This window comes from Ambystoma mexicanum, chromosome 5q, assembly GCF_040938575.1.
Source record: "Ambystoma mexicanum isolate Mex_15411 chromosome 5q, UKY_AmexF1_1, whole genome shotgun sequence".
NCBI lineage: Eukaryota > Metazoa > Chordata > Amphibia > Caudata > Ambystomatidae > Ambystoma > Ambystoma mexicanum.
Window position 1 is genome coordinate 1,140,995,066 of NC_090933.1, and position 27,882 is coordinate 1,141,022,947.

The 27,882-nt window shown below is 44.2% G+C and overlaps 1 protein-coding gene across 1 annotated transcript in view; it reads left to right on the forward strand.

The window, feature by feature from the left end:
* Nucleotides 1-27,882, forward strand: part of TG (thyroglobulin) — a 1,030,738-nt gene that overhangs the window by 802,075 nt on the left and 200,781 nt on the right. The window contains exons 41-42 of the mRNA XM_069622147.1: nt 15,964-16,128; nt 22,599-22,766. Coding sequence (XP_069478248.1) covers nt 15,964-16,128; nt 22,599-22,766 — 333 coding nt within the window. The remainder of the gene's footprint in view (nt 1-15,963; nt 16,129-22,598; nt 22,767-27,882) is intronic.

The window sequence follows — 27,882 nt, forward strand, 5'->3', positions numbered from 1 at the left end:
CTCTTGGGAGAAACTGGGGGGCAGCAGTGCCTCTGCAAACCAGCTGAGCTTGGGGGACATGGATAAACCAGTTATTCCACCCTGTGATGTGGGACGCCACACCCCTTTTTGACCAGGGCATAATTTTAAAAAGATAGATAACTCATAGTGCGGACTTGTCAGAATTATATAAGTAACATCATGATTTTTCTGTGAACATTTTAAGAGGCGTTAGGACCCTGTGGTGTATTCTGGGGGGTTGCTAGCGGAAAATAGGGTCTCACTCCAAATGTATGCATGTTAAAAATCTGACACCTTATCATCTGTAACCCATATCCCTGGTGCACATTTGTGTAAAATCTGGAAAGGTTTAGAGGTCGTTATCTGGATGAAAAGGGGAGAATTCTGTCATCAGTGGACATGACATCGTACAAAGACAGGGATTGGATGGTTTGGTGCTACAGAAAATATATTAACTGGACCTATAATATTAGAAAAATGGTACATAGATAAATATGTATTTGGGTCAGAAATAGATTTGTGTGCAATCTGACAAGGGGAGGTTCCTCTGACCGTAAAACCTACAGCATCACTCTGACTCACATTTCCTTCCCCCAATCAAGGGAGAGAGGAGGAATTGTCCAATGATAAGTGAGAGGGGCAGGTTTAGTTATGACCAGGCACACACCCACTTTCCAAAACACATAAAAAGAGACTGCTGGGACAGGTAGAGACATTCAATTCCATTTGCTGCGGAGCATGCTGACCGACGACTTCACATCCAGAGATCCAGACTTCAAATCCATCAATCTCCAGAACCTGTAGCAGAAATGAACTCCAGAATTTGTAGCAGAGAGGCCTGAATCCACCAGCTGAATGCTCTTCAGCAGGCCTCAAAACTAACCAAACTATTCAACAGCCGGGCAAGCTGTTTGAAGTTTTGCAGAGAATTTTTGCAAGAACCTGTAGCAGTGCCCAGAAAGCAGTGTTACATCCAGAATACAGAGAGGCTAGACCAGCAGAGCAGAGCTGACCCAGATCGCTGTGAGCAGAACCGGTGCCCGATTGACTCGCCGAGCAGACAGAACCGCAGCCGGACGTGTTGACCAGATCCGTGACGAGGCCTAGTTCAAATTTATATTGTGAGTACCTAGCAGAACTGTGCAGAACCAATCTCTTAGTTAAAATAATCTAATCCAAACTATTTTAACCTAAGTAGAACTGCCTCCTAGAAATCGTGTCATCTGTCATTTGTAAAGCTGCACAACTGTCACCTGTCAATTCTGAAGCTGCAAGTTGTCACGTGTCATTTTGAGTTTTACTTTAAATCCGAAAATCTACCTTTATTAAATCGTCCGTATGCCTGGAACTGTTTGTGCTAGGAACGAGATTTAACTTTCCTCTGAAAGCTTAGAATCTAAGCTTTCCAACAAGCCTATACTTTTTCCGCAATCACGATTTACACACTAGCGAAATTTACCGCGATTTGCGATTTTGGCTCAATTTCTCCACTTGTCAATATAGCAGCTCCATTCTTTCTTTTGTTAAAATCCGTTGCAACTTGGTAATAACTCATAGAGCATTGCTAAAGTGAGCCTGAACTAATACCAACACGCATCTCCCACTCACCCTGAATCTCTAGAGGGAATTAAAATCAGTTGGCACATTTTCCCATCCATTGCATCACATTTAAAAGCATTTTGGGCCTGTGTTTCAAACTCCTACCTGTTTCCTCTAAGCTTGCTGGGGGGGAACTGAATTTCGCATTGTATTTGATTGCATTCCTGAGAACTGTGTGCTCCTCTTTCCATCTCCTTCCATTTCTTACATTGCATAGGGGAGGGGGGTGAATTGCCAGAGAAAAAGTGATTATCTTATCTTTTGCTAAAATCATATCAAGTATTTCTGTTCTGCATTTTATTCCTCATTGCTTTTCCCTTGAAACCATAAAAGTATTTTTGCTACTTTATCCATCCTATACTAACTCCTCATTGATTGTAAAGAAGTGTGCTAGTGCCAGATTACCCATTGTTGATCAACATCATATGTCTAAGTGTACTATCAGATATTAATTTATTATAAAGTGTGAGATATATATATTGTTTAAATTCTCAAATAAACCTTTTAATTTGCAAAGCAAACCTACTTCTTGGCTCAGTGGGGTCAGGGGGATTCTAAGAGGGGGGTGTTATACAAGGGTGGTCATCCAGAGTACTGAACTAGACATAAAAATACATTAATAAGGGTTTTCCTCAACATCCCAGACTAGGCATGGACTTGGCTGTAGTGTTGATTGAATATTGCTTACAGAAGTGGGGGCTCGGAGCCGGGATATTCTGGGTTAGATTTACCGCTTGTGCAGAATAATACAGTGTGCCAACTGACCAGATACACATATCCGGTTAGATCACCACGCTGTTTTACACTGTGAAAGCATCCCTCAAAGGAACGCTCTTAGGAAACGGTCTGTTTTGCAAAATAAAATACAAACTTCTGTAAGTCAGGAAGGAACTCAAATTCCAGAATGACGACCTTGGTAGATATGAAAATAGCCAGAGAGCACTTCTTACATAAGCTATTTGTGAGAGGTGAGTGGACTCATCAGGACCAAACGGTCTGGTTGCAGGAAATCGCGCAACAGGTCACTGAAACAGGGTCAGATACATGGGGAGATCAGGGTCCCCTACATGTGGCCCTGAGTGAACTATATATGGCCCCTAAAGCCAAAGATGAACATAATAAGATTGCCAGGATAGCTGCATATTTGTATCTATATATGGGAGCCATGCAGGACAAAGGTGCTGAAGGCCAAGATATGGCAAATAGGCAACAGATCGCGTTAGAGAAGGCCCAATCTGATCTGGACTCTTCTGAGCAGAGGCTGCTCAGGAGCCAGGAGTCAGAAAAGGACAGCAGACAGTACATCACTAAAATAAAGGAGGATATGGATGTGCTACAACAGGAAAAGGCGGACCAGGATACCAGATTTCTGGCCTTGCAGAAGGAGTACCAAGAAGGTTTGGACTCCCTACTGCAGAGCCAGAAAAAGCTGGAGCAACAGTTAGATTTCAATAGGGCATGTGCCGAGCAGGTAGTCACCCTGCAAAGCCACCTAGATAGGGAGAAGGCAGAGAGCAATAAACTGATTTTGAAAGACCTGGATACCCAGGCAGAGTTTGACCAGGAGCGCCAGAAAGCTGGTGCCTTCCAAAGGCAAAGGGATGACCTGGCGGCACAGATACAGGCTCTTAGTCAGAAAAGGGATACCTTAGGCCAGGAAGTCTGCCACTTAAAAAGGAAAATGGAAGAAAATCACCTAGCCCTCCAGGGACTGGGTGACCTCCAAAAAGAACACCAGAACTTGTTAGAGCACACCAGGAGGGTGGAGGATGCTCTGGCAAGAAAGGAGCAGGCCAATAGGGACACAGCTCAGGAGGTAACCCTCCTGCAGCAGAGACTGGCCCAGTACTCCAGGACCAATCAGGAGGCACAGAGAGAAAATGAGGCTCTCTGTCAGCACAATGATAGGCTCCATTAACAGGTAGCGATGCAGGAGAGACTGATAGAGTCTAGTAAGGCCTTAACTGAGGAACTGAAAGCGCAGGCTCTTGCATTGCAACAGGAAGCAGGGGCGGATAGAGATGAGGTTCGCTGGGAAAGAGAAACTCCTGAGCATAACCTCAGGAGCCCTAGTACCAGAGGCCTTCATCTCTCCCAGTCCCTGGACTCTGCCACCCGCATGTCTCCTCGCGCGCATGAGCCCAGGGCCACAGAGATGGCAGATTACTATCCAACCAGAAGTATGGGGCTCATAGGCCAGTACCTCCCAGGAATGGATGGGCGGACATCCGGGTATGGGCACCCAAGCACAGTGCAATTTAGTGGGGAACCCCAGGAGAGTAGGCGCATTACTGTTCGTAAAAACTGCGCATACCTCTCATTCGATCTGAAACAAATAAACCTTTCAAATTCAAAAGAAGACAGTAACCTATATGCTTAGCCTTTTCAATGACCACTAATAAGTCACAGGGACATACGCCCTCTTCCTGAAAGCGATAGGTGGTAATTCCAATATTCAAGAAGGGGGACAGAAGTGACCCTATGAATTACCGACCGATATTGGCCTTTAAGATCTGCTAGAACGGCATATTTTATGCCAAGAACAGCTTGTTTCTGTATGTTATTAGTCTGTTCAATCAGAAAGGCTAGTTTTGTCAACCATGCATTGCCCTCCACAGGCTCCTGGATGAATGGTAAGGGGTAAGGGATTCCCAGTGTCTAGGGTCAGCTACAACATAAACAGGAGCTCTTTTCCTCATAGTGGAGGGTGCCTTAATGGCTGCAAGTCTGTGCAGGGGATGGGCGTGAATAGGGTGGATAAGTATGACAGGCTTGGCAGTGGGTTTTCATGTTGTCACCAAATGTGAAACTTATCTGCAAATATTGGCATGAAAACTGTGAGTATATTTGTGTGTTTTTACTATGCAAAAATATTCATTGGTGTTTTCCTTGTGTGACATTGCGTGCTTTACAATGCCCTTTTGTTAGCAGGAACAAGCATTGGCAATGACAGCAGTTTTGGCCTTTGTGTAGGCATGTGATAGGCATTTGCCAAGCACTGCCGTCATGGTTCTAACTGGCCAGGCATATCATAGCAGCGCCTGGCGAAAGTCAATATTATACCTATGCACAGTCAACACTGTTGGCTTTACCAGTGCTTGTTTTCAAATCGACTTCAGTGCACAGAGACACATACTGCTTATAAATCAAGTGGCTGAAGGCACATTTGGTGAAGACATTTTTATTACACCAGTAGTGCATTGAAAGCCCCAATGAAGCCATTAGCCATTAACTCCCAGAAGACAACATTGGAATAACACTGTCAGGCACTTACAGCAACCAGTCTGATATTATTGCTTGATAGAGTTAGCTTAAAGAGATCCCGGGAGGAAATGTGTTGGTCAGGGAGGCAGGAAGTGGGTGGGAATGTGTGCAGGGATTAACATAGTCTGGCGGTGAACAGGTGGATAAATAGCCAAACACCCAAAAGCCATGTATCCCTCATATGCCATATCCCACATAGCTGTACTCTAATGCAATAGTCTCGGCTCATAGGTGTCATTGTGGGGTGGAGCTGCAGAGATCCCTCTGCCGTCTTTTAGAAAGAACATTTTGCAAAGCAGAAGCCAGCGGCCTTGAGCTGGGACCTGGATTGTCTCTTTGTTGCCATGTGTACAGCGCCCTGATGCTCTTCAGGCCCTTTCCTTGTGCCTCAGTGGCCTTTTGTCGCCGTTCAGAGGTTATTCTGTATTTTCAGTGGTGAAACTATACAATATGTTTGGGTCGTGTTAGAAAGAATTTGTCATTCACAGATACACTTTTCGGCCATATCGGCCAGGGGTGAAATGCAGAGGCTGCTCATACGGGCCACCGGTCCCTGGCATTCATGCTGGCACAGGTTAATTGATGGGTAGTGATGCTGCCGTGTCCGAGCTTGGAAGCAGGATCATCTCAAATGTGGGCGCTATATGCTTACCCTGCACTTGCTTTGGAATTGATGTAATCACTGATGTGAAAAAAGCTCAGAGTGCTTTGTCTCGCAACGAATTATCCGCTCGTTTTTTTTATTTTTTTTTTATCAACCTTAGAATTGTAAAAGGGGCCAGTAGACTTCTGCTGGGGTTCGAAAAGTATTTGAGGTTGGCAGATGACGTCTATAGTGCTATGTCCATCATACTAACGACATTACTCGAGCATGGGGAAGCGTCAGCAAAGCATGGAAGGAATATATTGGATGTCTTGCAAATGGTGTGGCAAGGTGTTATAAATATTATTGACCCCTGGGTCTGTATGAGAATAAAAAGTGTTACCCTTTAATTCTGTAATCTAGAAAGGTGGGCAGGATCGTCTAGTCACGCCACCAGCACTTGAGTAAGGGTATGGGAGACCATCCAGCAAACCACGTGTTAAAAAAAAAAAAGTATTTATTAAGTATTTATTTTGGAAATTATATTAAAATCGATAAGGTTTACTGGAAAAGTGTCAGTAGGTTTGGTTTATAAGCAAGGTCTGCTGTATCGAGCGATGCAGCGCAAATGCGTATTTTATGCAACGTCTGCTGTGAGAACGGTGGCTTTGATGGTCAGCACAATTATAGCAGACAGGAAATCCAAAGTTAGAATGTAAAGACCTGCTGCATCTATTTGTACTTTAGCCACAAGAATCTATTTATGGAACAAGTATCGAACTGACGACAGTCTTTGCACGACAGCCATCTACGAAGATCTTATACTGAAGCACTAGTAAATGACAGTGTTCCGTTTACCATCTAATTTTGGCTACGGGAGCAGTTCTTTGTTAAAATTATAATATATGCATGTAATGGCACATGCTTTCAAGTGTTCATGATACGCCAGTACGTTTTGCTCCGTTTTTTTATTTGACCTGGGACGATTTCATTTTGGGACGACCACAGTGCTTGCCGGCCTTTGAGAAACCTGAAGGTACTCACACATCTACTCCCCAGGGATCTTCTGTTCAGGTGGCCATCACTTTTGGATCCCAACATTGAGGGCGGACAAGTGAGGGAGGACCACCTGAGTTGTGTTTCTTGGGGATTGGAGCGAGGGTGCCTGAAGGCGAGACATGGTATCCCCCCTTTTCTGATATTGCTATACCCTCACCTTCCTTGGCCTTTATGGGCTATTGCCAACCTCATCCCATCTTCCCCTGTAGTTTTCCTTTAAGTACTGAGAAGAAGAAGAAAAAGCTGAGAGTAGTGCAGAGCTCCTATTATAAACACCACTCTGGTACTGGGATGAAGCAGAGGGATTTGGAGGCATATAGTAATAAGGATCGGGCATGTCACACTAATAGGCTTAAGCAGGGTAAGGCAATTGAGTATACCTTGTTTCACCTGCAGCCTGTTGGTAGTAAAGAACAGTAGAAAAGGTAGAAAACAGAAGCACATGAGAGATGCAGTTGCAGAAGGAACAGAGAACTGAGGAGTTGCCATGCTGGGAAGCGAGAAGCTGAAATGCTGAGACATTGACTGAGATCCGAGAGTCTTGTCGAGGTGACTATGCAGGACTGGGAACCCCTGTGAGGGAAGGCGCACAGCTAGTGCTGCCAGGGAGCAGAGGCGGAGCCAAGCACGAAGGCCAGCGGGTGTAGAGTGGAGCACCCGGCAGAACTGGCGAGTTGGTTTTACCGCTTGGGGAGAAGCCACCGAATGGAGCTGCAGAGACCCGGAAAGTGCCGGGAGACCATAGGAATGCAGGAGCGCTGCAAGGGACCATGGAAATGGTAACGGACCATGGAAGAAGTGCAAAACAGCATTTATTGAATTCAGAACTAAATGAAAGTTGTTATTTAACATACGCATAATTTAAATAGAATACTGATCCATATGACAGGTGCGGCACAACTTAAAACTGCATTTATAGAAAATTGAATCAATTGAAAGGTGCTATCCTGACAAATTCAACGCAACATTGCATTTACTGAATATTGGGGCGACAGGAAAGTCATGGTTTGAGTGAAACCAAGTGAATGCTGTACTTGTGAAGAATTCAAAGAAAACAAAGTTGTTACTTGATCAGTCTATGAAATTCTAAAGCCTGCATAAACATTCTGGGACAATCAAGTGTATGAAGTAACTGACTGGCAGAACATCACCTTACGAATAATGTGCAAAACATATAAGGACATTGAAGAGTTGTTGTGAATATTACTGAACAACTGCTGTTGGGGAAACGTATGGTTGCGTGACCTTGGATGGGTGGACCGTGCGGTCTCACAACTGCGCTTATACCAGGACGTTTCCTAAACATTGACATTGCCAATATCGAGATTCAAATTACAGACAAGGCATGTGGTTGTTTCTTGCATGGCCTGTAGTGATAAGATATTATATGATATGATATGGCATTTCTAACGCATCTATACACAAATGTTTCAAGGCATGAGTGGGTGGACATTGTTGTCTGACAAATGCGCCTAGACCACAAACCACTAAATATTGGAAAAGCAGCAAATAAGTGTGTGTCCTTGGTGAAGCTAACCAAAGTATGGGCCAAGTGGACCGTGTATTCTTTTGTAAACTTGTGAACCCGTAGAAACAAGTCAATTGCTCAGTATAAATCTTGGGGAAGGGACCCCTGAGAACCAAATAACCGGAGAGTGTTTATCTTGGGGAAAGGAGTCCCAAGGTCAAAGTGTTGGATGAAGTTGGTTACATTGGAACTTGGGAAGGGAAAATCCAAGACCCTCTTGATGCAAACCTTGATACCTGTGAATCTACAGAAGGGAACTTCAGAATGTGATCAAATCTCTTTGAAACGAAGTTACATTGGAACTGGACTCGGAACAGCCCAGTGGCACCGGGAAGTCAGACGCCGGTAATTCATTACAGGTCTGGCGGCAACCTGCACGGCACGGTTACCGCCAGACCCATAATGAGGCCCATTGTGTCAAAGTGGCATACATAAGTGACTACAAAAATGGTATCTATTAGTTATCGAGGAGGGGATCTGCCCTCCTTTTACATTGATTAACACCTTCCAAAATGCTTACTTTAATTGTCCATGAAGTACTTAATACCACTTTTACCAGCTCCCGCTAGAAGGATGTCCATATTATATAAGGCCAACCAGGTCACCATATATCAACATGCTCTGTGTGCCACTAGTAAAAAGAGTCAGAGCTGGAGGATCCAGCTTCCCTTATCTCGCACCATCACACTGGAATGCCCTACCTCCCACAATCCGAGGTGAGCCCACCCTCATTGCCTTCCGGAAAGCTATGAAAACCATCCTCTTCACATAGGTCTCTCGCAGCACCATGTTTGCCAATAAACTGCCTGTAATGTAATGACCAAAGATGCATGAGCTGTAGTGACTAATCTGTTTGTAGCAATCATAATGTGCCAAACGACTGCTACCAATCCTGTACCCCCTGTAACTAAGTTCCTGCAAGTAACAGCACCACAAAGCCCCTGAGCTGTCTGCGCGCTATATAAATTTAAATAAATAAATAAATAAATTATCCGGTTCTTATTGTCATTGGACAGACACCCTACTTTGCATGCTGAGGCGGCTAATCATTGTGTTGGTCTGAAGGGTAGGGAATGCACATCATATTTAAATGCAACTGAATTATGCGGATCCATAGGTGGACACTTCTATGTGTATAGCGGTGCTGTTAGAGAACTATACATGCATGCTCAAAATGCGTGTAAGGGAAAAATGTAAGGGAAAAAAGGTCGATTGTCATGTCTTAAGATAAGACTGGGTTGCTCAAAACACATCAGTTTCTCGCTACTTGCTAGAGAGCGCTGCGTCTGTGATATACATAGCGGATCAGCAGTCAAGTATGGCAGGCTTTGCCCTAAAGTTAAAGTTAATGTTGCTTTACTGCAATGTGTTAACAAGTGCTTACCTCGTGGTTACTGGGTACCAAAGTGCTTGCAAGGCTCTCACTTGTATAGGCGGCAAAATGGGAAAACCGAAGGCAGGCGGACCTAGGGGACCAAATATCGTTCTCGGGATCCCGCACATGCGCGTTGGCATGCTTGGAGGGAGTGTGGCTACAGTATTTGTGCTATTACAGGTGCCATCTTGGGGGAAGAAGTGTGAGGTGGGGAATACCCACTCACATTTATGATGTTGATATCTGTCTATAACAGACAGTTGCGCTTCAACCAATTGGTCATATTCAAGGGAACTGCATTCAAGTGCAATTCATGCTAACTGAGTGGAAAGGCTGCAATGCAATTACCGGCTTGTGATGTACTAATAATGCTGATATTAAATATGAATACAAGATGTTGGTCCGGTAGCATGCTGCCCATGCTCCCAAAAAGTGGCAACATGTCATAGAAGACAAAAAAAAAACAATTAGGCAGGATTATGAAGTGGGGAGTACCCACTCACGTTTATGGTGTTGGTATCGGCCAATGACAGTCGGTTCCACTGATATCCATCAGTTTCAGTCAACAAACCGACATTGCAGTACTTGATGGATGAAATGATGGTACAGATGTTCATTTTGATTATGGGATGTGATTATGGTAGTATCCTGCATGCTCCTAATACATGACAACGTGGCATTAGAGCCACCTATCGAGTACATTCCTAATAAAGGATAGATTGTCATGGATTTCATCGTACTCAGATATTCTACTCAGATGGTAGTGAGGAATTGCCAGTTAATTGGTTCGTTCAGCCCTTGTTGGTCACTTTTAATGCAAATGATCCCCCTGTGTTCTCTTTTTAATCCGAGAGATTGTATATCTCCACCTCTAGATGGAACACTCACCTTTTCTATGATTGCCCAAGTCAATTCATTCCGGTTGTGTCTTTTTTCCAGGAAGTATTCCACCAGGGGTGCATATACATGATTGATGTTCCTGTATCCTTTTCTTTATTGACCTAGCTGTCATGCCAATGTATTTCAGATCACACAGACATTTGATGAGATAAATCACCTTACTGGAGTTGCAGTTTGTAAATGTGTGTTGTCTCCAGGGAGTATGTAAACCCAGGTTTAGTAAGGTAGACCTGCAGGTTAGATGGCATTCTGAACACAGACCACATGGTGAGTGGCCTTCCGGGTTGGACATATTCCAAATTGTTGGTTGCTCAGTTGGCCCCGAACCTGGATGGTAGGATCGCAAACGGGAATATCTCATGGAATTATTTGTGTGCCTTTCTACCCACAAATCCGTGTTTGATAAATGGGGATTTGCAGGCAGAATGGCACACAAATCCCCGTTTTGCACGCAAATAATTCCATGAATCAGGGCCTTTGTCTTTGTATCTGTACACACCTTGCCTACCTCTGGTTGTATGTAGCTCTTCTGTATGACTCGCTTTTGTTACTATTTTGTGTGCCACTCCCATTAACACCCCTTGTCTGTTTCTGGTTGTGTCCAGCCTATACTCCTTGTGTACAGACCCTCTTTACACCCCTAGTCTTCTTATGTTTAGCTCCTTAGTCCATAAGTAGTTTGGTGGGGTGCTGTATTCCTGATTCCTTCTTTGCCAGCATATTCTGTTCCTTTCCTGAGCCTTGGATCACTTCCTGGGTCATCATATGTCATGTAGTTCTAGTTCCTGTTTCTGTTCTTGCAGTCCTCTGTTTCCAGAGTCTGCACTTGTGATAGGCTCCTTGATCCATAGTCTCTCCTGAGACCGTCCTTTTGTGAAACCTATCCCAGTTGATGTTGTTAGTCTGCCATCTAGTGCATTACCTTTGCCCTGTGTTGCTAGTGCTTGTTTTCCAATCTCTGTGTATAAGGTCCAGTTCTATAATCCCCTCGAGCAACTCTCTTTAGTATGTCTCTGTATTCTCCTGTCTTCATCTTCTTCTGGAGTATTTCTGTCTGTCTTCTTTTGACTGAGGGATAATCTATTCTAATGGTTTTCTATGAGTTAATTCGAAGTGTTCCAGGTAACTTCCTGCAAGTACGTTCAGCTCAAGAGCTCCAGGTACTTAATGTGATCTTTAGCTCCTCCCATAAAGAGAACACCTGAGCCCTCATTTCCCAGGGAGAAGCTGGGTAACACTGTACAAGTACATCAATGCACCGTGACTATTGACCTCTCTCTGGAGTCCAGGATGATCCTGCTCATGGAGCAATCTATCCTTTACTTAATGATGCCTTGTCTAGTGTGTTCCCACCCCATGGCCCTTACACCACTTACCTGCACTGCCTAATCAGTGCAGCAGCCTCACTTCCTCCTCCACTCCTCATTTCCTGGGATATGGTTGGAGCTCCATCAGTCATTTCCATAGCAATCACCTTAATTGTGGGTTTCATTTGTGAGCAACCCCAGATAAGGGCCCTTAGAACTCCAGCCATTTACCAGGTGTGCTAATAGCAATCATGCATAGTTCGAGGGCTAATATCACCCATTGCCGCCCACCGAACTCTTATTTATTTAGTTATTTATTTATTTCTAATTGAGCCGGTAACTCGCGAGTCTCGGGGTGCAGAAACAGGCACACAAAGTACGAACAAAAGTGATGATGTACATAACGAACAAGCTGAAAGCTGAACAAGAACCTTTGCATAACTCTGCATTATTGTTTAATGAATAGAGTCTGTGAGAGCGAAGGCAGAGTTATGTCATGAAATGGACGTTCAGTGGGCTGATGAGAGGCTGGTATAATAGTAATAATACTACTTATATATACCTTCTACTTGATGGCCTGATGACTTGACATGATGGCCCAAGAAGGAAGCCGCTGATCTAATTTACAAGCCACTCAAGCCAGGCCCCAACATAACCCCCTACCTATGAACCTTTGTGCATTTGGAATAGTGCTGGTGAAAGGGTTATTATTTGATAGCTGTTCCTTTCTTTAATGTTTAAATTTTGCCACCCAATGTGTTCAACATTACACATGTCATCCTTTAGCAATCTCTTGCATTTGACCATTGTGACAGCGTGTTCCTGCTACAACGCTTGCCTCTCCCCGCCGCAGGCCCTCACATTTATATGTAGTTGAGAATGGATAGGGAAAGACCTCAAGCTAAACCATTGATAACTAGGAGCGCTGGGCATAGTCTGTATCAAGCTCAGCTGTGTCAGCCACTGCATTCATCGGGTTGCAAGTTGACTATGCAGCCAGTGTCAAAGTAAGGGAGCTCATTGGCCAAAGACCCGTCACACGGACTCCTTTTAGGGGAAGTTTTGACAAGCAAGCAGCAAGTTATCTCAGTGAGTTTAGCACTTGTTGCTGAGATCTGTTTTCAACCTGCAGGTCACGGGTTCAAATCCCTGCAAGCTGACTCAATCTTCCACCCTTCCGATCTCGATTAATGGAGCACTGCTGAAATGTGTGATTTCACTATCTCTTGGCACACGATGGCAGATATAGACCGTAACACAGCTAATCCTATAGATTTGCATGGAGTGTATGGCTACCAATATAGAGTGTTTCCAGAGTTTTCTCACTCAGGTCGTAGTGTCGTTTGCGCCCTCACTCCCCTCTTCTCACCTTCTGCTCCAGAATTGATTCTCCTCAGGAATTGTGCCACCATGCCTCGCCTCAAGCTTCCTCTGGACCCAATAAGCAACATAGAAAAGGGACTGTTCTGTACCTTTTCAGATGCCGACATTGGACTTAGTTACCTTTGGAATTTTTCAATTCAGATCTTCTTTTAAGAAATCTGTTGACGCTGGCCTAAAATCCTTCTAGAGGGGTTGTAATCACATTGGATAATGACTCTTCCCTGATTAAACAAGAATTGCCATACAGGAGTGGATTACATCATTAGTCTGGGGGAAGTGGGTGAGTGTTATGAAAGATTTTCTTTGTGCCGCTTTCCTCCCATAGACTTCTATGGCACACCCTTTATTTTTGCTTGTTTTGAAACTTATCCTGACATTTGGAGGTCAGTAAAGCCTTCTGCTTTACTTCCCTTGCCTGTTTTGCTCATTTCGATGGCAAACTGACTAGCCCCAAGACTGTCTGTACTGAGATTATGGGCCTCATTACAAGTGTGCTAGAGCCACTGTGCCCAACAGGGCTGACCCTGCCGGGCAAATCGGCCACGGTATGCAAGCCGTCATGGAAGCACCGGCACTGTTAGCAACGGTGCTGTTGCTTCTTTGTTCCCCACTCCATGGGAATAGGGAATTACAATTTAGTGGCGCCTGACTTTCCGGAACGCCAGGGTTGTAATCCCCAGTGTTACCGGCAAGCCTGGCGCTAGTAAAAATGTACAAGGTAGCACTGGCAGGGTTACCACCGGACTTGTAATGAGGTCCTATGTTTCTCTGTGAATTCTTGTATTGTTACAATTGCACACCTCAAGTTATAGTCAAGTGCAGTTAGGATACTTTGTATCCTTACAGCTTTTTATATAATGGCTTTTTCTTTACTTTTGCAATGTCCCGAAGCCAAGCCGGTGTAGCTGTGATTATTTTACAGTTTTTGATACATATTACTCATGCACTTTTACATTTACAGCGAAAGGCTACGGAAGGTGGCTAGCCCCCTAAAATGCCCTCGAAACAATGTGTTTCGCTTGTTCTTTGGACATATTGTTCTTTGGCCCTCTTCCTGCCTTCTCAGGCCAGGAAATGTTTTATATGGATATCCCAGTCCCAGGGAACTATGGCTTTCGAGGGCTAAGGGGCCTTTGTGTGTGTTCGTGTCAGAGAGGGAGCTGTGACTTTCTAGTCCCAATCCATATCTCTGGTCCCTCAATGTCTATTGCTGGCAAGATGTGGTTACTAGTGGCTATCCATAATTAGATAGCCACTGGCTATTTGAATGGTGCAGATCCTTGCCATTGGTGGACTTGAGCATGCTTCCAACCTGAATCTTGGATAAAAGGAGGGCTCCTGGAACTGTTCACCAGATCACTGTTGTAACCAAGAATACTGCGAAGAAGAGCAGCCTGCTAATGACCAGAGGATGACCCCTGCAGCTGACCAGCATCTACTCTAGTGTTATCCCAGTGAAGCCCTGCTGCTCTGTCCTGATCTCAAGAAGGCCTTAGTTGCTGCTTCGACCCCTCGACTAGTGAGTCCAGGATCTGTGCCTGCTGAGTCTTTGGAAGTGTCCCTGGACCAACCAATCGACAGACTAGCTCTCTCCTAGGGTACCTTGCTGCAGCTGTCGCCGTTGGAGCACAGTCATGGAACTTTGCAGAGCGTCAGCTGGTGCGACAAGTTGCCTACTCCTGCTTTTTCAGCCATCTCACACCAAGTAAAGCTGTTCTGGGCATGCTCCTGTGTTCACCACTAGAAGATCGCCTGCTGCAGCCTGACCATGGTGACCTTCATTGAATCTTGTCATCTTCGTGTCCTGTTGACTTCTGTCCTACAGAAGTCTTCACCTGTCTTCATTGGAGCCTTCGACTGGAAGCTGTCTGAAATCAATTCATGTGTACCATGACTGACTAAGAGTAAATCCTGCAACAAAAAGTATCTCTTCTGTCCTGATGTCTAGATGACACTCGTGAAAGGAACCAAGATGGAAGAACAAGCCTGCAATAAAGTCTGGAACCTCCACAAGTGGTGTCCGGAGAACTCTGAGTTAGGGTGCCATAGGGTGACAAGTGTGTATAATCCTGACCCTAACTCCTGATCTTTGGTTGTGGAACCTGGATTAGGAATCCCTGCCTAGGCCTATCATAGTTTGTTGGGATTGAGTTGAGTCTTGATCAGAACTTTAACTATTATGATTCTTCTTTAATCATTACCACTGGCACTAAAAATCTGTATATGAACGTACCTGAAGAGTATATACTTTGGAACCAGTGAGTTTTAGGCAGAAGTCCCCAAGCCATCTTAGGGTTGGACTTGAAAAGAGTTAGGGGAGCTTTTCTGTGATCATTCTGAAGATTACTATCTATTACTATGCACCTGACTACTTTCCGGTGTGTTACTGGTCCTTGAAATTAATGCTATTCTAGCCCTCCTAATCGTGAATGTATATATTTGTGTATAAGGATTTTTGTGACAATATTTACCTAGAATATTCATCTGCTTAGTGTCTAAACTAAAGGCCTAATAACTAATTGTATTTCTATACTTACCTGTCTAACTGGAATTACTGGTGTTGGTCTGTGTGGACTCATTGAAGCTGAAGCCCTAGACCCCTTCCACACCCTTCCTGAGACTAAGCCTTGCCACTTTGCTACCTCACCTTGACTGGATGTGGCTAACCTCTGTGTCTTCCCTGTTCACCATAATAGGATGGCCACCCAAAATTCTCCCACCCCGGGATGATATTGGAAATTCATTTTACCTTCTACTTTCGAGCCCTCAGCGTTGTCTCGGGCAACAACTTAGGAGTGGGTTATTATCTGGTGACCATGACCCCTCCCAAGGCCAGGGAAGAACTGTTTGGATTGGAGTGCCGTGTTTTAATGACACCATTTCATTTGAAGTTTTTATCAACTTTATGTTTTGTTCAGTGACAAATGTAATACATTCATAAATTCATGCTGACTTTTCATTCTAGGGAGGATCTGTCTTTTCTCCGGCTACTGTGGTCACCAGGAAGAGCGCCCAGGAGCAAGCATCCCTAGTGGCCGCTGAAGTTGGCTGCACCTTCACCAGTAATGAAGACATGATCTCCTGCCTCCGTGGCGTGCCCGCAGAAGCGCTCAATAATGCTCAGACTAAGGTTGGATGATTTCAGTTCTATTCATCATTTTTTGTTAGTTGTATACAGTATAATCTCTTGCATGATTTCGTTTGCAGGTTACCTTTGGTTGTCAGGGCCTGAAACCTCCTTTCTATGATCTTGGTGGAGAGAGTCACTAGCGGACACCTTTGTCTAGACTTGTGCACACTGCAGTTATGTCTATGGTCCTGCTCTTGTAGTAACGAATACGTTTTCCTTGCAATAGACCACTAGCACTTGAACACTTATGCATGTCAGCTGAGGATATTTCCAACTCCTATGATATGAGGTTGTGCATCCACTTCAATGTAGGTAATTCTATTTTATAGGCCATGAGTTTAACGTCAAGTCATTTTCTGAACCCCACAAACCAAAAAACATGATCAAAAGTTACAAGATCTCATGTGCCCTAATGGTGTCTGTTCATCTTTATTCATCAAGTAGTGTGCAGCTACCGTATCACCTATAGTTACGAATAGTACACATCTCTCTTCCCCAAAATCTTGCACAAGGCATCTTCAGTGCAGAGAATGACTGGCTTGCTGATGCTCTTGGATTTGTCAGGAGCCTTCGATACCCACGAAATACTCGACCATTGCTTATCAGCTGGGAATGAATAGTAAAGACTAGAAAACACTTAATTTTAAAGTTACTTGAGATGTTCTCTTACAGCTGCTGCTAATGCATAGAAAAGAATTGATGCATGTAGTGCATTTTAGACAAGAATTGAAAGAAACCTACATACTTACTCCTTCACTCTGTTAATGAGTTTATCTTGGAGTCCCTCACAGTGATACCATTTCGGCTGAGGGCCTATGATGCACTGGATTCTGCTCTGCAGGAGTGAGATCACCATGTAGTCACAAAGTTTTGCTAACATTTATTTCAAAACCGATTTTTCATTTTTTCATTTTTTTCGCACACAATCTTTAAATATTTACAATAATAAGCACGAAAGTGACACGAAACACTACAGTGTCGATGATCTGTGACACAACTGTTTAACCCCTGTTGTATGTTCATATCTAGTGTTGTGTACTGTTTGTTACACATACCTGGATTTACAGTAGTCCCGGATAGCACTGCCTTTAGTTTTATTTCACCAAATTGTTGTACTCACTTATGCGTTTACCTAGGGAATTTTACCCCAATATTTCAGGGGTTGGTACACAATTGTACCCCCCATTTTAGAACACCACCTGTCCGTGTCACTTTCGTGCTTATCGAAAGTATTGTAAATATTTAAAGATTGTGTGCGCAAACAATGAAAAAATGAAAAATCGGTTTTGAAATAAATGTTTGCAAAACCTCTTGACTACTTGGTGATCATACATCCTGATTTCTTTTGACATTAATGTATGTACTCTCCTGGGCATATCAGGACATTGCCAGGTGCCCTTTAGATATATATTTGCTCTGCAGGAGTACAAGGATGAGGAGGTGTAAAATAGCCCACTAAGCACTCACACTTCTACAAACCAAAACCCAATGCAATCATAAATGTGACACAGGGACAGTTAAAATATATGCCTCCTTTGACGTTTGTGGTAACATTGACCGAGGGAAGGCTATGCTCTTAAGAGAGGTGTGAATGTGATTCAGTAGTGACTCAAACAACACAGTAACACAGTCCAAAATAAAGGTAATGTCCAATCAAGGTTCTACAAAAATAGATATACTTTAATTAAACAAACCATCTCCAATAGAACTAATAGAAAAACACTGTACAAAAACCCACCTCTTTGGAAAAACAGAGAAATGCAACAGACTGAAAAAAGTAGGACCCTGTGAACGTGTACAGGGATGATAGGTAAATAGCAACCACGGAAAGGACATGTCTTACATGATAGAAGGTGCCGAGCTGACCTAACCAGTCTCTATGGTCCCTGGGGAATGAGGTGGCAGTCCATGGTCAACAGTACCTGGTTTCAGTTATTTGGTGGGTTAACAATGTCAAACTCTGTGTTCAATGTTGATTTGAGCAGATCAAGCTCAATTGGGGTATGTTTGATCATGTGGGCACAATCTGTAAGGGGGCGTCTAGCAGGGGCGAATGTGGTTGATCTGTGCATTCAAAAGCGGGCTTTGAGTGATGCAGGATGGGGCCTTTTCCAAGACCTTATCAAGGTTGGGTGAGGTCGAGTTAGGCTTTAGCTGCTGGGTGAGGTCCTTGCGTAATCCTCCAGCTGTTTGTGTCGGCGGATGGTGGTCATTGAACTCGTGATCTGGGTGCTTCGATATGCAGGACAGTGACGTGGCCATTCGAGGGCTAATCAGGTGGAGCCATGGTTGTAACTCCTGGCCAGGGTCATCATGTGACTCTCCAGTGGTTCAGAATAAATCCTGGCATTGAAAAGTTGATTCAGGTTTTGCAGGTGACGGGCTCAATTAGAGCACAATGCAGCATCAAACTGGTTCGAAGTGCAAGCATAGTATGGATGCGTGGAGGAGTGCAAAAGCCAGCACCGGCGTCTTCCCTCTTGTTTAGGGGGAGGTGAACATGGGCAACCGGTTTGGTGCGGCAGAACAGGGAGCTTCAGCTGGTCTGCTCCTATGGACACTGTGGGGCCCACTCAGAAACACTTGTGTATAGGCGGGTTATAAATGCCATATCATATCATATCATATCAGAAGGACTCCAGGACAGGATGATTCTTTTCAGGGTTTGCTCTCCCACCTTTGGAGATTTTGGTGCAGAGTACTGGTCCAGGTCCACAGCAAAGGCGAACTCCAGTGGACATTGAAAGTGGGTAGAAGAAAGAGCTTTCTTCTGCATGGGACAGCTCTTTCTTCACCTCAGGCTGAGGGCTTTGGAAAGTATGACTTGTCCAAAGAAAGTCCAGTGAGTTCTTAACAGAGTGAATCTGCCAAAGGGGTGGGAGGCCCCTTCTTTTGAGGGCACATGTCCACAGGTAATTGGATTAAAGCTAGCCTGACTTGCTGGTCCAATCCTTGCCCTTCAAAGTAGGGGACTGCCTTTCTGACATTATGCTCAAGATGCGCTGCTCCTGAGGAAATGAAGGGGAGAGTGAGAAGCAGAGAGAAACAAAATGGTGGCAGTCTCATTCCACTGAACATAGCCCTCCTGCTTATTTAATTCTGCTCTCTTCCCTTCCCATCCCACTAAGAACAAATGTCTTTATACATACTTCACCCTGGTGTGAGGCTACTCATTTTGAGTGGACCTGCTCCTTTGATGATGGGGTCCAAGACAGCTGCCGTCTGTAAGGCTGTCTCTGGCGAAGTGTGTTAACGTCCCTCAAAGAGAAATCAAAGATAAAGGCCAGGCCATTCAGGGTCCTGTGCTGCCATTTGCCAGTCTGACCAGAATACACATCAACTCCCACAGCGGAGCTGGCTCACAGGAGCTGACACATGCTTGAGATCAATTTGGATGTGGCGGCCATGAACATAAGTGATCATGAGTAGCACCATGCACTATGCCTAAACTCAGGCATAGCTTTATTTTAGAGTGTATCCTGCCACCATCATGGGTTACTCATGATCGTCGTAGTTGTGGTATAGTGTGGCATGTCTTAAATGCTGCAGAGAATTGGCTGTTGCTGCAGCTGTCGAGGGAACACCTGTAGAGCAGGTTACTGATGCAGCAGAGCACAAGCGCACTATGCTTTTGGCATGGAGCCTGTCAAAGGGGAATCTGATCAGCAGATTACCCTTTCAGAGATGGATTTACCTGCATCATTTGAGCTATTAATAAAAATCAAACAATCCGGGGCTTCACACCCTTGCCAGATGGCAATTCCTCACAGGAACCCCATGCACCTTTTGCATCATTCCTCTGAATTGGTCGTTTCCTGTGGTTGGGCACAGACCTGAGTTGCCCCGGGGTCCCTTGTAAACTCAGTCTATTCTCGTGCACAGGACTCTCACCCATTTCTGAACAAAGTGAGCTTTCTAGGAGTGCAATGTTAAGACGCTATTGGCCAGAGAGTATTTATATTAGACATAGAGTCTGTTGGCCATTACACATCACTTAAACAGTCCCTCAATGCCATCAGAGCATATGGAACAGAGGTCTCATGTATGTTGCACACAGGAAGACAGTGGGAGCGTTATTATCTACCCTCTTCTCTGTTTTTGCTTTCTCCCACAGCTCCCACTTCCCCAAACCCCCAATCGGGTAGTGCGGCCAGCTACATTTTCCCCTCTCCCTCTCTTCCTTTCTCTCTCTCTCTCGCTCCCTCTCTCTCTCTCTATCTCTCCCCCCCTCACCCCTCCCGAAGTGATGCACCGACCCAGCTGCCCGTCCTCCCGCCCAAGTTAAGGGCCTGGGCGAAGTGAGGGTTCATTAGTGCGGGTGACAGTGCCATTTCCGGCAGGGGTGGCAAGACCACGAGCTGAATATCTCCATTAGCAACCACAGTAAGAAAATACAGGTGCTAAAAGCTTTTAAGAAAGGGATTTGAAAAAAAACGACCGTAGCAAACAATCTCATGTGAGAGGAAGTCCTTTAGGAGTGTTGCTGGCAACCAACACAAACAAGGGACTCCCTTTGACAGGAGCATATATGTTAGGGTGACTTTCCTTTTTTCACTTTTTGAAAAGCATGTAGCACCCACGTTGAGGGAGGCAGGAGGTTGAGGTGGCAATAGTGGAAGGAGTTGGAGCATACAGCAATCCAGAGTACTTGCACCTGTGTGCTTATTTGTGCTCTACATGTATCATTGGCAAGTACATGCCAGTTGAGCAGGCAGATTTGTAGGTTCGAGAAATATGGCTCGCTTAATATGGCGAGACAGGTTTGAGCTCTCCTTGCTTCTCCTGCCCCTCTCCCCCAGAGACCCCCAAGAAGAGCAAAGAAAATACCAGCCGTCTTTCCTCTCTCTTTCACTCCCCTCATCGTCTCCTCTCTATCTCTCCCACGACAGCCTTTTTGTTCCTGATAGCCTTGTGTCATTCCCGCGGCTCCAGCACTGGCAGGAACTAAGGTAGAGTACCCAGTAGCAGGCCTGTGCCAAGAGCAGCACTCCGCTCTGACGCCTCTGACATCAACACGCCTACAGCGAGGGCCTCTGCCTGGTGCAGCATGACACTCAGCAAATGGCTGCCGTAGATCATGTCTAATGCCATTAGGGAGGGCACCCCGACTCTTCTCATTCCCCAGGTCCCAGGAGATTAGGGAGGACGAGGAAATGCTGTATTCCTCTGCCATGACACCAGGCCAGCGCTTACGGCACCTTAGTTCCATTCGTTTCACTTCACATAGGTAGATAACCATTGAAAAAAACGATGGTTTGTTAATGGCTTCCTGCAAAAGTCAAACACAAGATTTGAGTTCATGGTATAGCTTGTGTAGTGCTCTTTTCTCTTTTAAGCCTCCTCAAAACGTTGAGGAGGAACAGAAGAGGGGATGTGAGTGACAAGGAGTAATGAGATGTAAATTAACAAGGGGATCCTGGGAGTCCCTCTGCCGGATATTAGTCCTGGTTGCGAGAGACTTACCCAGAGTCTTTAGCTCACTATCTTTCACAGAGAAGAAATATCCCCCCTTGTCAATTTGCGTAATGAGATGTAAGCCATGAACGTTGAGGAGGAACAGAAGAGGGGATGTGAGTGACAAGGCCTTCATTTAAGCCATGAACGTATTGGGACGAGTTAAGGCGAACAATGGTGTCCTATGCCCGTTGCTCTGTGTGATTTTAGACACACTTCAACATCTGGGAGGTGGGGGGAGGGGCAGAAGAGGGGGCATGGGAGAGAAGAAAGATTGGAAAGAGGAAATTGCATCGAGGGTAATAGGGGCAAGAAGTCTGTTAGTTGCCTGTGTAGTTCTTGTATGTCTCCTCTGGTAACACATGCCTTGCAGTGGTGTTGCACCACACAAGCCACTTAATTTATTGGGCTCATTTTAACCATTGTTATCTTTGGCCCTCATTACAAGTTTGCCGGTCCAGAAACAACAGTGCCGGTAAGTTGTTTCCGGACTGGCAAACTACGAGTCTGGGCACCCGCCAGCACACTTTGACGGAAGCACCGGCACTGTTGCACACAGTACCAGTGCTTTTGTCCTCCCCATTCCCATTGAGTACTATGGGACTCGAATGGGAATGAGGAGTAACAATTGGCGCTGCCTGACTTACCGGACCGCCAGGGATGTAATGCCCCAGTTATTCCGGCAATCAGGCGGCAGTAATTAATCACAAGTCCGGTGGCAGCCTGCCGGACTCGTAATGAGGCCCTTTGTCTTTTCTATAATATGCACTCTGGATGGCCATTGGCATTTCGATGAGTCTCTAGGCAGCATATTCCGACCATAGAATACATTACCTGTTTGAATGAATAAACAAGCTGCAACGTCATTTAAATTAGCATATGAATGGTATGACGTAAACCAAATCTATCAGAGTCTATAATAAATGCAACAATACAATGTATGCAAGACACCATCGTCTCCAGGCAAAGTTGCAAAAGTATGTATTCATGTGACATTGCATCTTCTTTCCTCATAGTTTCTCGCCATGAATGGACCTTTTCAATCGTGGGGCCCGGTGGTCGATGGCCTCTATCTCCGGGAGTCTCCCATTACCACACTGCAGCGATCTGGAACAAGGAAGATCGATTTACTGATTGGAAGTGCAGCGCAGGATGGGCTGATCAGGAGGGCTAAGGCAATAAAGGTAAGTCTCGGTCTATGACTCTTTAACCAGTAGGTGTTGATTGTAGTACAGTGGACTGGCGGTTTGATGTTCAAACAGGGACGTCATTTCACCAAAATGCCTGGGGTAGCGGAAGTGAAATCACACAACCCTTGACCTCTTATGACATCACAAGGAGTGATGTAATTTGATCTAACCAGGAAGTGACTTAACGTGAAGCGATGGAACTCAACCTTTGATCCCATGACAAAACAGGAACTGGCATCACATAGCAGTGTTCCTAATTACACTAAGAAAAATATGGTTACGACATCATTGTAATGTGATATACATTTCATACAAGAGTGAATCACCATATGTATTGTTAACATCAGTGTGCATAGGCCCATATTACCAAATTAATGTGAATGCAAGCAGACGTCCAAGGCCAAATGACAATGAAGTGTTATCGTATAGCCCTTATGTTTAAGCACTTTATATAGAACAAATATATATATATATATATTCACTAAAAAAACTTTGTTAAGAGGACGTTATGGTTAAGTTGCGCTACTAAAAACCTGTGAAATTCCCTAAAAAAAACTTTATAAATGTGACATTATGGTTCGAAGTAAAACTGAAAACCTCCTGAAATTTGCTAGTTATGGTAGGCTAAGCAACCATAACTGCCCGCACCACTGTGCACTGCTAACACTAACACCCAGGACATCAAAGATGACATCACAAATGTCATTGATGACATCACTGATGACATCACATGTGTATTTACTTTTCAGACAAGGGGTTGTGAATGTAATTTTGGCAAAAAAGTATCAGGGGTTATCGGGACATGTGTAATAAAGTACATACTTCATCACGCAATGTAGTGTTCTAAAGAAAATTCCATTGCAGTTTTCTTTCTAGTACAGGAAGCTACTCATACATAAATGTAGGTATTGGCTGCAGCATACACCACAGAGGTGCTATATTTGTACTTTCCAAAGTTGTATAATAAAACGGTGAACGCTTCTGTATCAGACTTTTCTGGTCTGTCAAACATGTACCAAGTTGCTAATAATGCATCACTTACTACATATTTCTAGTAATACACACAAAACATAAATAGACTACAATGCATACAAATATGGGGCTTATATATGGATAGTAAAGTAAGCAAACAAGAGGCAGTATCATTAGCAATTGTGTATAATCTACATGATTGTATTCACGCACAAAAATGATAGCTGTGTTTCAGGCCTGGTTCTTCCCCTATATATGTACATCATAAGATGCGATGAAAATCTAAGGAAAGAATTGTAAGAACATGTGAGAATAGCAATATCTGTACATGTAATACCTTTTGAAAGTTAAGGTTCTGACTGTCAGTAAATAAACCCACCTGGCCTAGATATAGCAGTGAACAAAAACAAAGGGGCTACACATGTGATGTCATCAGTGATGTCAACAATGACATTTGTGATGTAATCTTTGATGTACTGGGTGTTAGTGTTAGCAGTGCACAGTGGTGTGGGCAGTTATGGTTGCTTAGCCTACCATAACTGGCGAATTTCAGGGGCTTTTCAGTTTTACTTCAAAACATAATATCACATTTCTAACGTTTTCTTTAGGGAATTTCAGAGATTTTTAGTAGCGCAACTTAACCATAACGTCCCCTTAACAACGTTTTATTTTAGTGAATTGTATGGGTTTTTAGTAGGGCAACTTAACCATAACGTCCCTTTAACAAAGTTTTATTTTACTGAATTTCACAGGTTTTTTTTAAGGGGACCCTAATCATAACATCGCAGTAATAACGTTTTTTTGCTGAATATACACTATCATCATGTGATCTTGGGAGATATGTAGTATAATCTGCTTACTTTATATACATGTAACATAGAACATACAGAACCCCCTCAATATTGATATTTGAAAGGCACGGATTGAGCGCCTGTCTGCGGACGGGCGTGGACCAGGTCAACAGTACCCAAACAGTCAGGGGGTATCTGAAATTGTACTATTGTCTTACACAAAAAATGCTCAACATGGAAAAAGGACACATAAAGACATTATAAGTACTAGTAAATAAATAGGGAAACCTAAACGTCTGAAACAAAAACCATTCATTTAATGACCATGTAGAATGAAATGGATTATACCATAACAAAAAAAAGTATGCCTCCAACGTAATTACCTCACAGAAACTCTGCAGCCAGGACCGACAGCAGACGCACGCACTACAACGAAGACAAATTACAACAAAATAGTAAGTGAACCTCATTTTTCTTATGTGAGTGTGTACTTTTTTTGGGATGAGGAGCAGAAAAAATAATTTCTTTCTGTTGTTTTGACACAGAAATGTGCAGTACTTTGGAGTGGCTGGAGGAGAATTTTCCGCATGGGGAAATGTCTGAAGATAGCGATAATAATGGTACACAGTGCTCTGCATAAGCAAAATAATGGTCAGTATTTTATGGGCATTTAACATATATATATTTATTTTTAACAGACCAGGAAAAAAAAAGAAGAAAGGCCAACAAACGACACAGAGGAAGACAGGCTGAAAAGGATAGAACTGAAAATGGACACACTAAATGACAATTTTAACAGTTTAAGGCAATTTGTGGAGGAATTTGTGAGAGGAAAAATACGTTATCACTGTCCCACCTGTACCTGCCCCCCTTCTCCATTTCCTAGTGAACCATCCCCAAACCTCCAAGAAGAAAATAGACGTTTTGATGAAACATCCATCCCTTCTTCCACTCACAAATCATCTCCTCACAATCAGCCCGTGTTGAACCCCAATTCCCCTATATTTGTGTGAGTATCTGCTTCCCCCTGTATTTCTGTTGATTGAAGTGTGCATGTGTTTTTAGAAAGTTTTTCTATATTTGTTGTAGTCTAAGGGTTTGAGGAATTTTTTTTTTTTTAAAAAGACTTAAAATGTTCGCGAACAGCGCACCTTTTCGAGCAAGCCGTAAGCAATAGAATGTGGATGTTCTAACAGCAATACACCTACCCGTACCAATGTCAACCAGGATGGAACATATCTTAGAACGCACCATCTGTGCAATTTGTGCGTAAATGAACAGAATGGGGCGTCCTAAGGACATTATACCTCTCCGTAGCACTCACAAACAAGATAAAACATGTTCCTAGGACACACCAGGTGTCTGTGATGTCTGTAAATGAGCAAAATGGGAGTGTCATAAGGACATTATACCTGTCCGTATCGTCCGCAGCCAAGATGGAACCGTCCATAGAACCGGCGCGGTGGCTGGAATGTTCGTAGTCAAACAGAATTGAGGTGTCCTAAGGACACTGGACCTGGACAGATCATGTCCGCACATGCGTAGTACACCCATAAGTACTGCAAACATCGCGCCTGTCCCTAATTGTCCATCTCACTTGTGTCGCACTTTTAATTAGTTTCAGGACCCGAACACTGTCCATAGAACACTGGCGCGCATGCGCACATTTGTTAGTCTGCATTTGCTGTCCAGCGGGCACACATTTCCCTCGCGGATGTGTTCAGGACGTCATCATGTAACCGCACCCACGCTGAGCGTGTGGACTAATTTGCGCAGTTTGTCTGCTTCCGCAACATTGCAAAAGAACTTATATATACATGGTAAATTATTTTACAGTATAAAATCACCATTTCACATATCCCATACAATAGCTCTACCTGTGAACGTGTCTTTTAGAATTTTTGCAGCACTTTTTAGTGATCAATATGGTCATGAGGCGCACCCATGCACCACTATAAATGGCCACACCGCCGAGCTCATCTTCATTGTGCTTCTGGCTATAGCAGTTTGAGTTGTGCTGCCTTTGCTGCTGTAGCGACCATTAGGCAACTAATCCTTATGGCATCCATGGCTACTGTTGCTTCATTAGGCTCAGCACCACCCCCAAACCCTCCACCACCACCACCTCCCCAAGGGCCTGCAGAGGGATACACGGGTGAGGATGTAGAGATCGAGGAAGAACAGGAAGAAGAGAATGAGGTGGAGGAATTCCGCACTACAAACACTCGCTGGGAGTCGTGGGTGTGGCGGTTTCTGTTTTAGGGAATGTACCGAAAGCACGTGCGAACCTGGTCAGGTGTAACCAGTGCCAGTTGGTGCTCAGTCGTGGGAGACCTTGTGCGTACAGCTTTGGTACGACAACATGACACGTCACCTAAATTTGCGTCCCAGTGCGGACATTCGCATGGTGGTGCCATGCGAAGAACGTAGTAGATTGAGTTACTCCACAGCATCCTCCGTGTCCGATCCTCTCACCACAAGAGACACTCCTGTGGGGGAGCGCATCCCTCCAGCTGCCTCACAAGCCATTTACGATGCTGTTGACCCTTACCTTTCGAGGGTCACAATATTGTGTGTGTACTGTGACGCAGTACTCTGCAGGGGGGAGAGTCTTCGAAGTGCTTTTGAGGCTATGCTCACGGAGCACCAGAAGAACTGCTCCCTACCTAAGTAAAGACCACCCTATATCTTTTTCTCTCCACCTGCCCCTTCTTATCCACGTGGTTGGTGTTCCTTCCTTACCCTCCTTTGCCCTCCTCTCCTAGTGTGTCGTGTCATAAAAAGCAGTAAACTTGAAAATAACAAAAATTACAAAAAAGGCTCTTTTCAGAGCCGCCTTTCTCAGTTTAACAATAGAACTATCAAGTGACCGTTGTAGGCCTCCGCGCATTTTTGGAAAAGTCCACGGACAGTCGTAGGACACACAAAAATGGAGGGTGCAAGCATAGAAAAACCAATGGACTTTTTGCTGGGAGTAATTGGTGGCTCTGAAAAGAGCCTTTTGGTGGTGGTGTGTGTGCTTCAAAAAATGTAGGTTGGAAAAAACGGGTTGCCAAATAGGTGACTATGATGCCCAAAAAAGTTGCAATGCATTTTGTACATTGCGAAGAAAAATCTGATTGCCAGCATATGTGAGATGGACTCCATCTCTGCGGAAAATGAAAGAGCTGCAAAACAAAATGTTTTCATTGTGCAATGAGGACATGCCAACATCTCTTAGAAAGGCACAAACAGCCTTATTCACATTGCGTCTCGCTTTCTCCATTTGTGGACCAAATGCAGAAGAACGCAGCCATATTTGTCTTTGTGCAATACGGGAAAAACTATTTGGCAATTTGGAAACATGT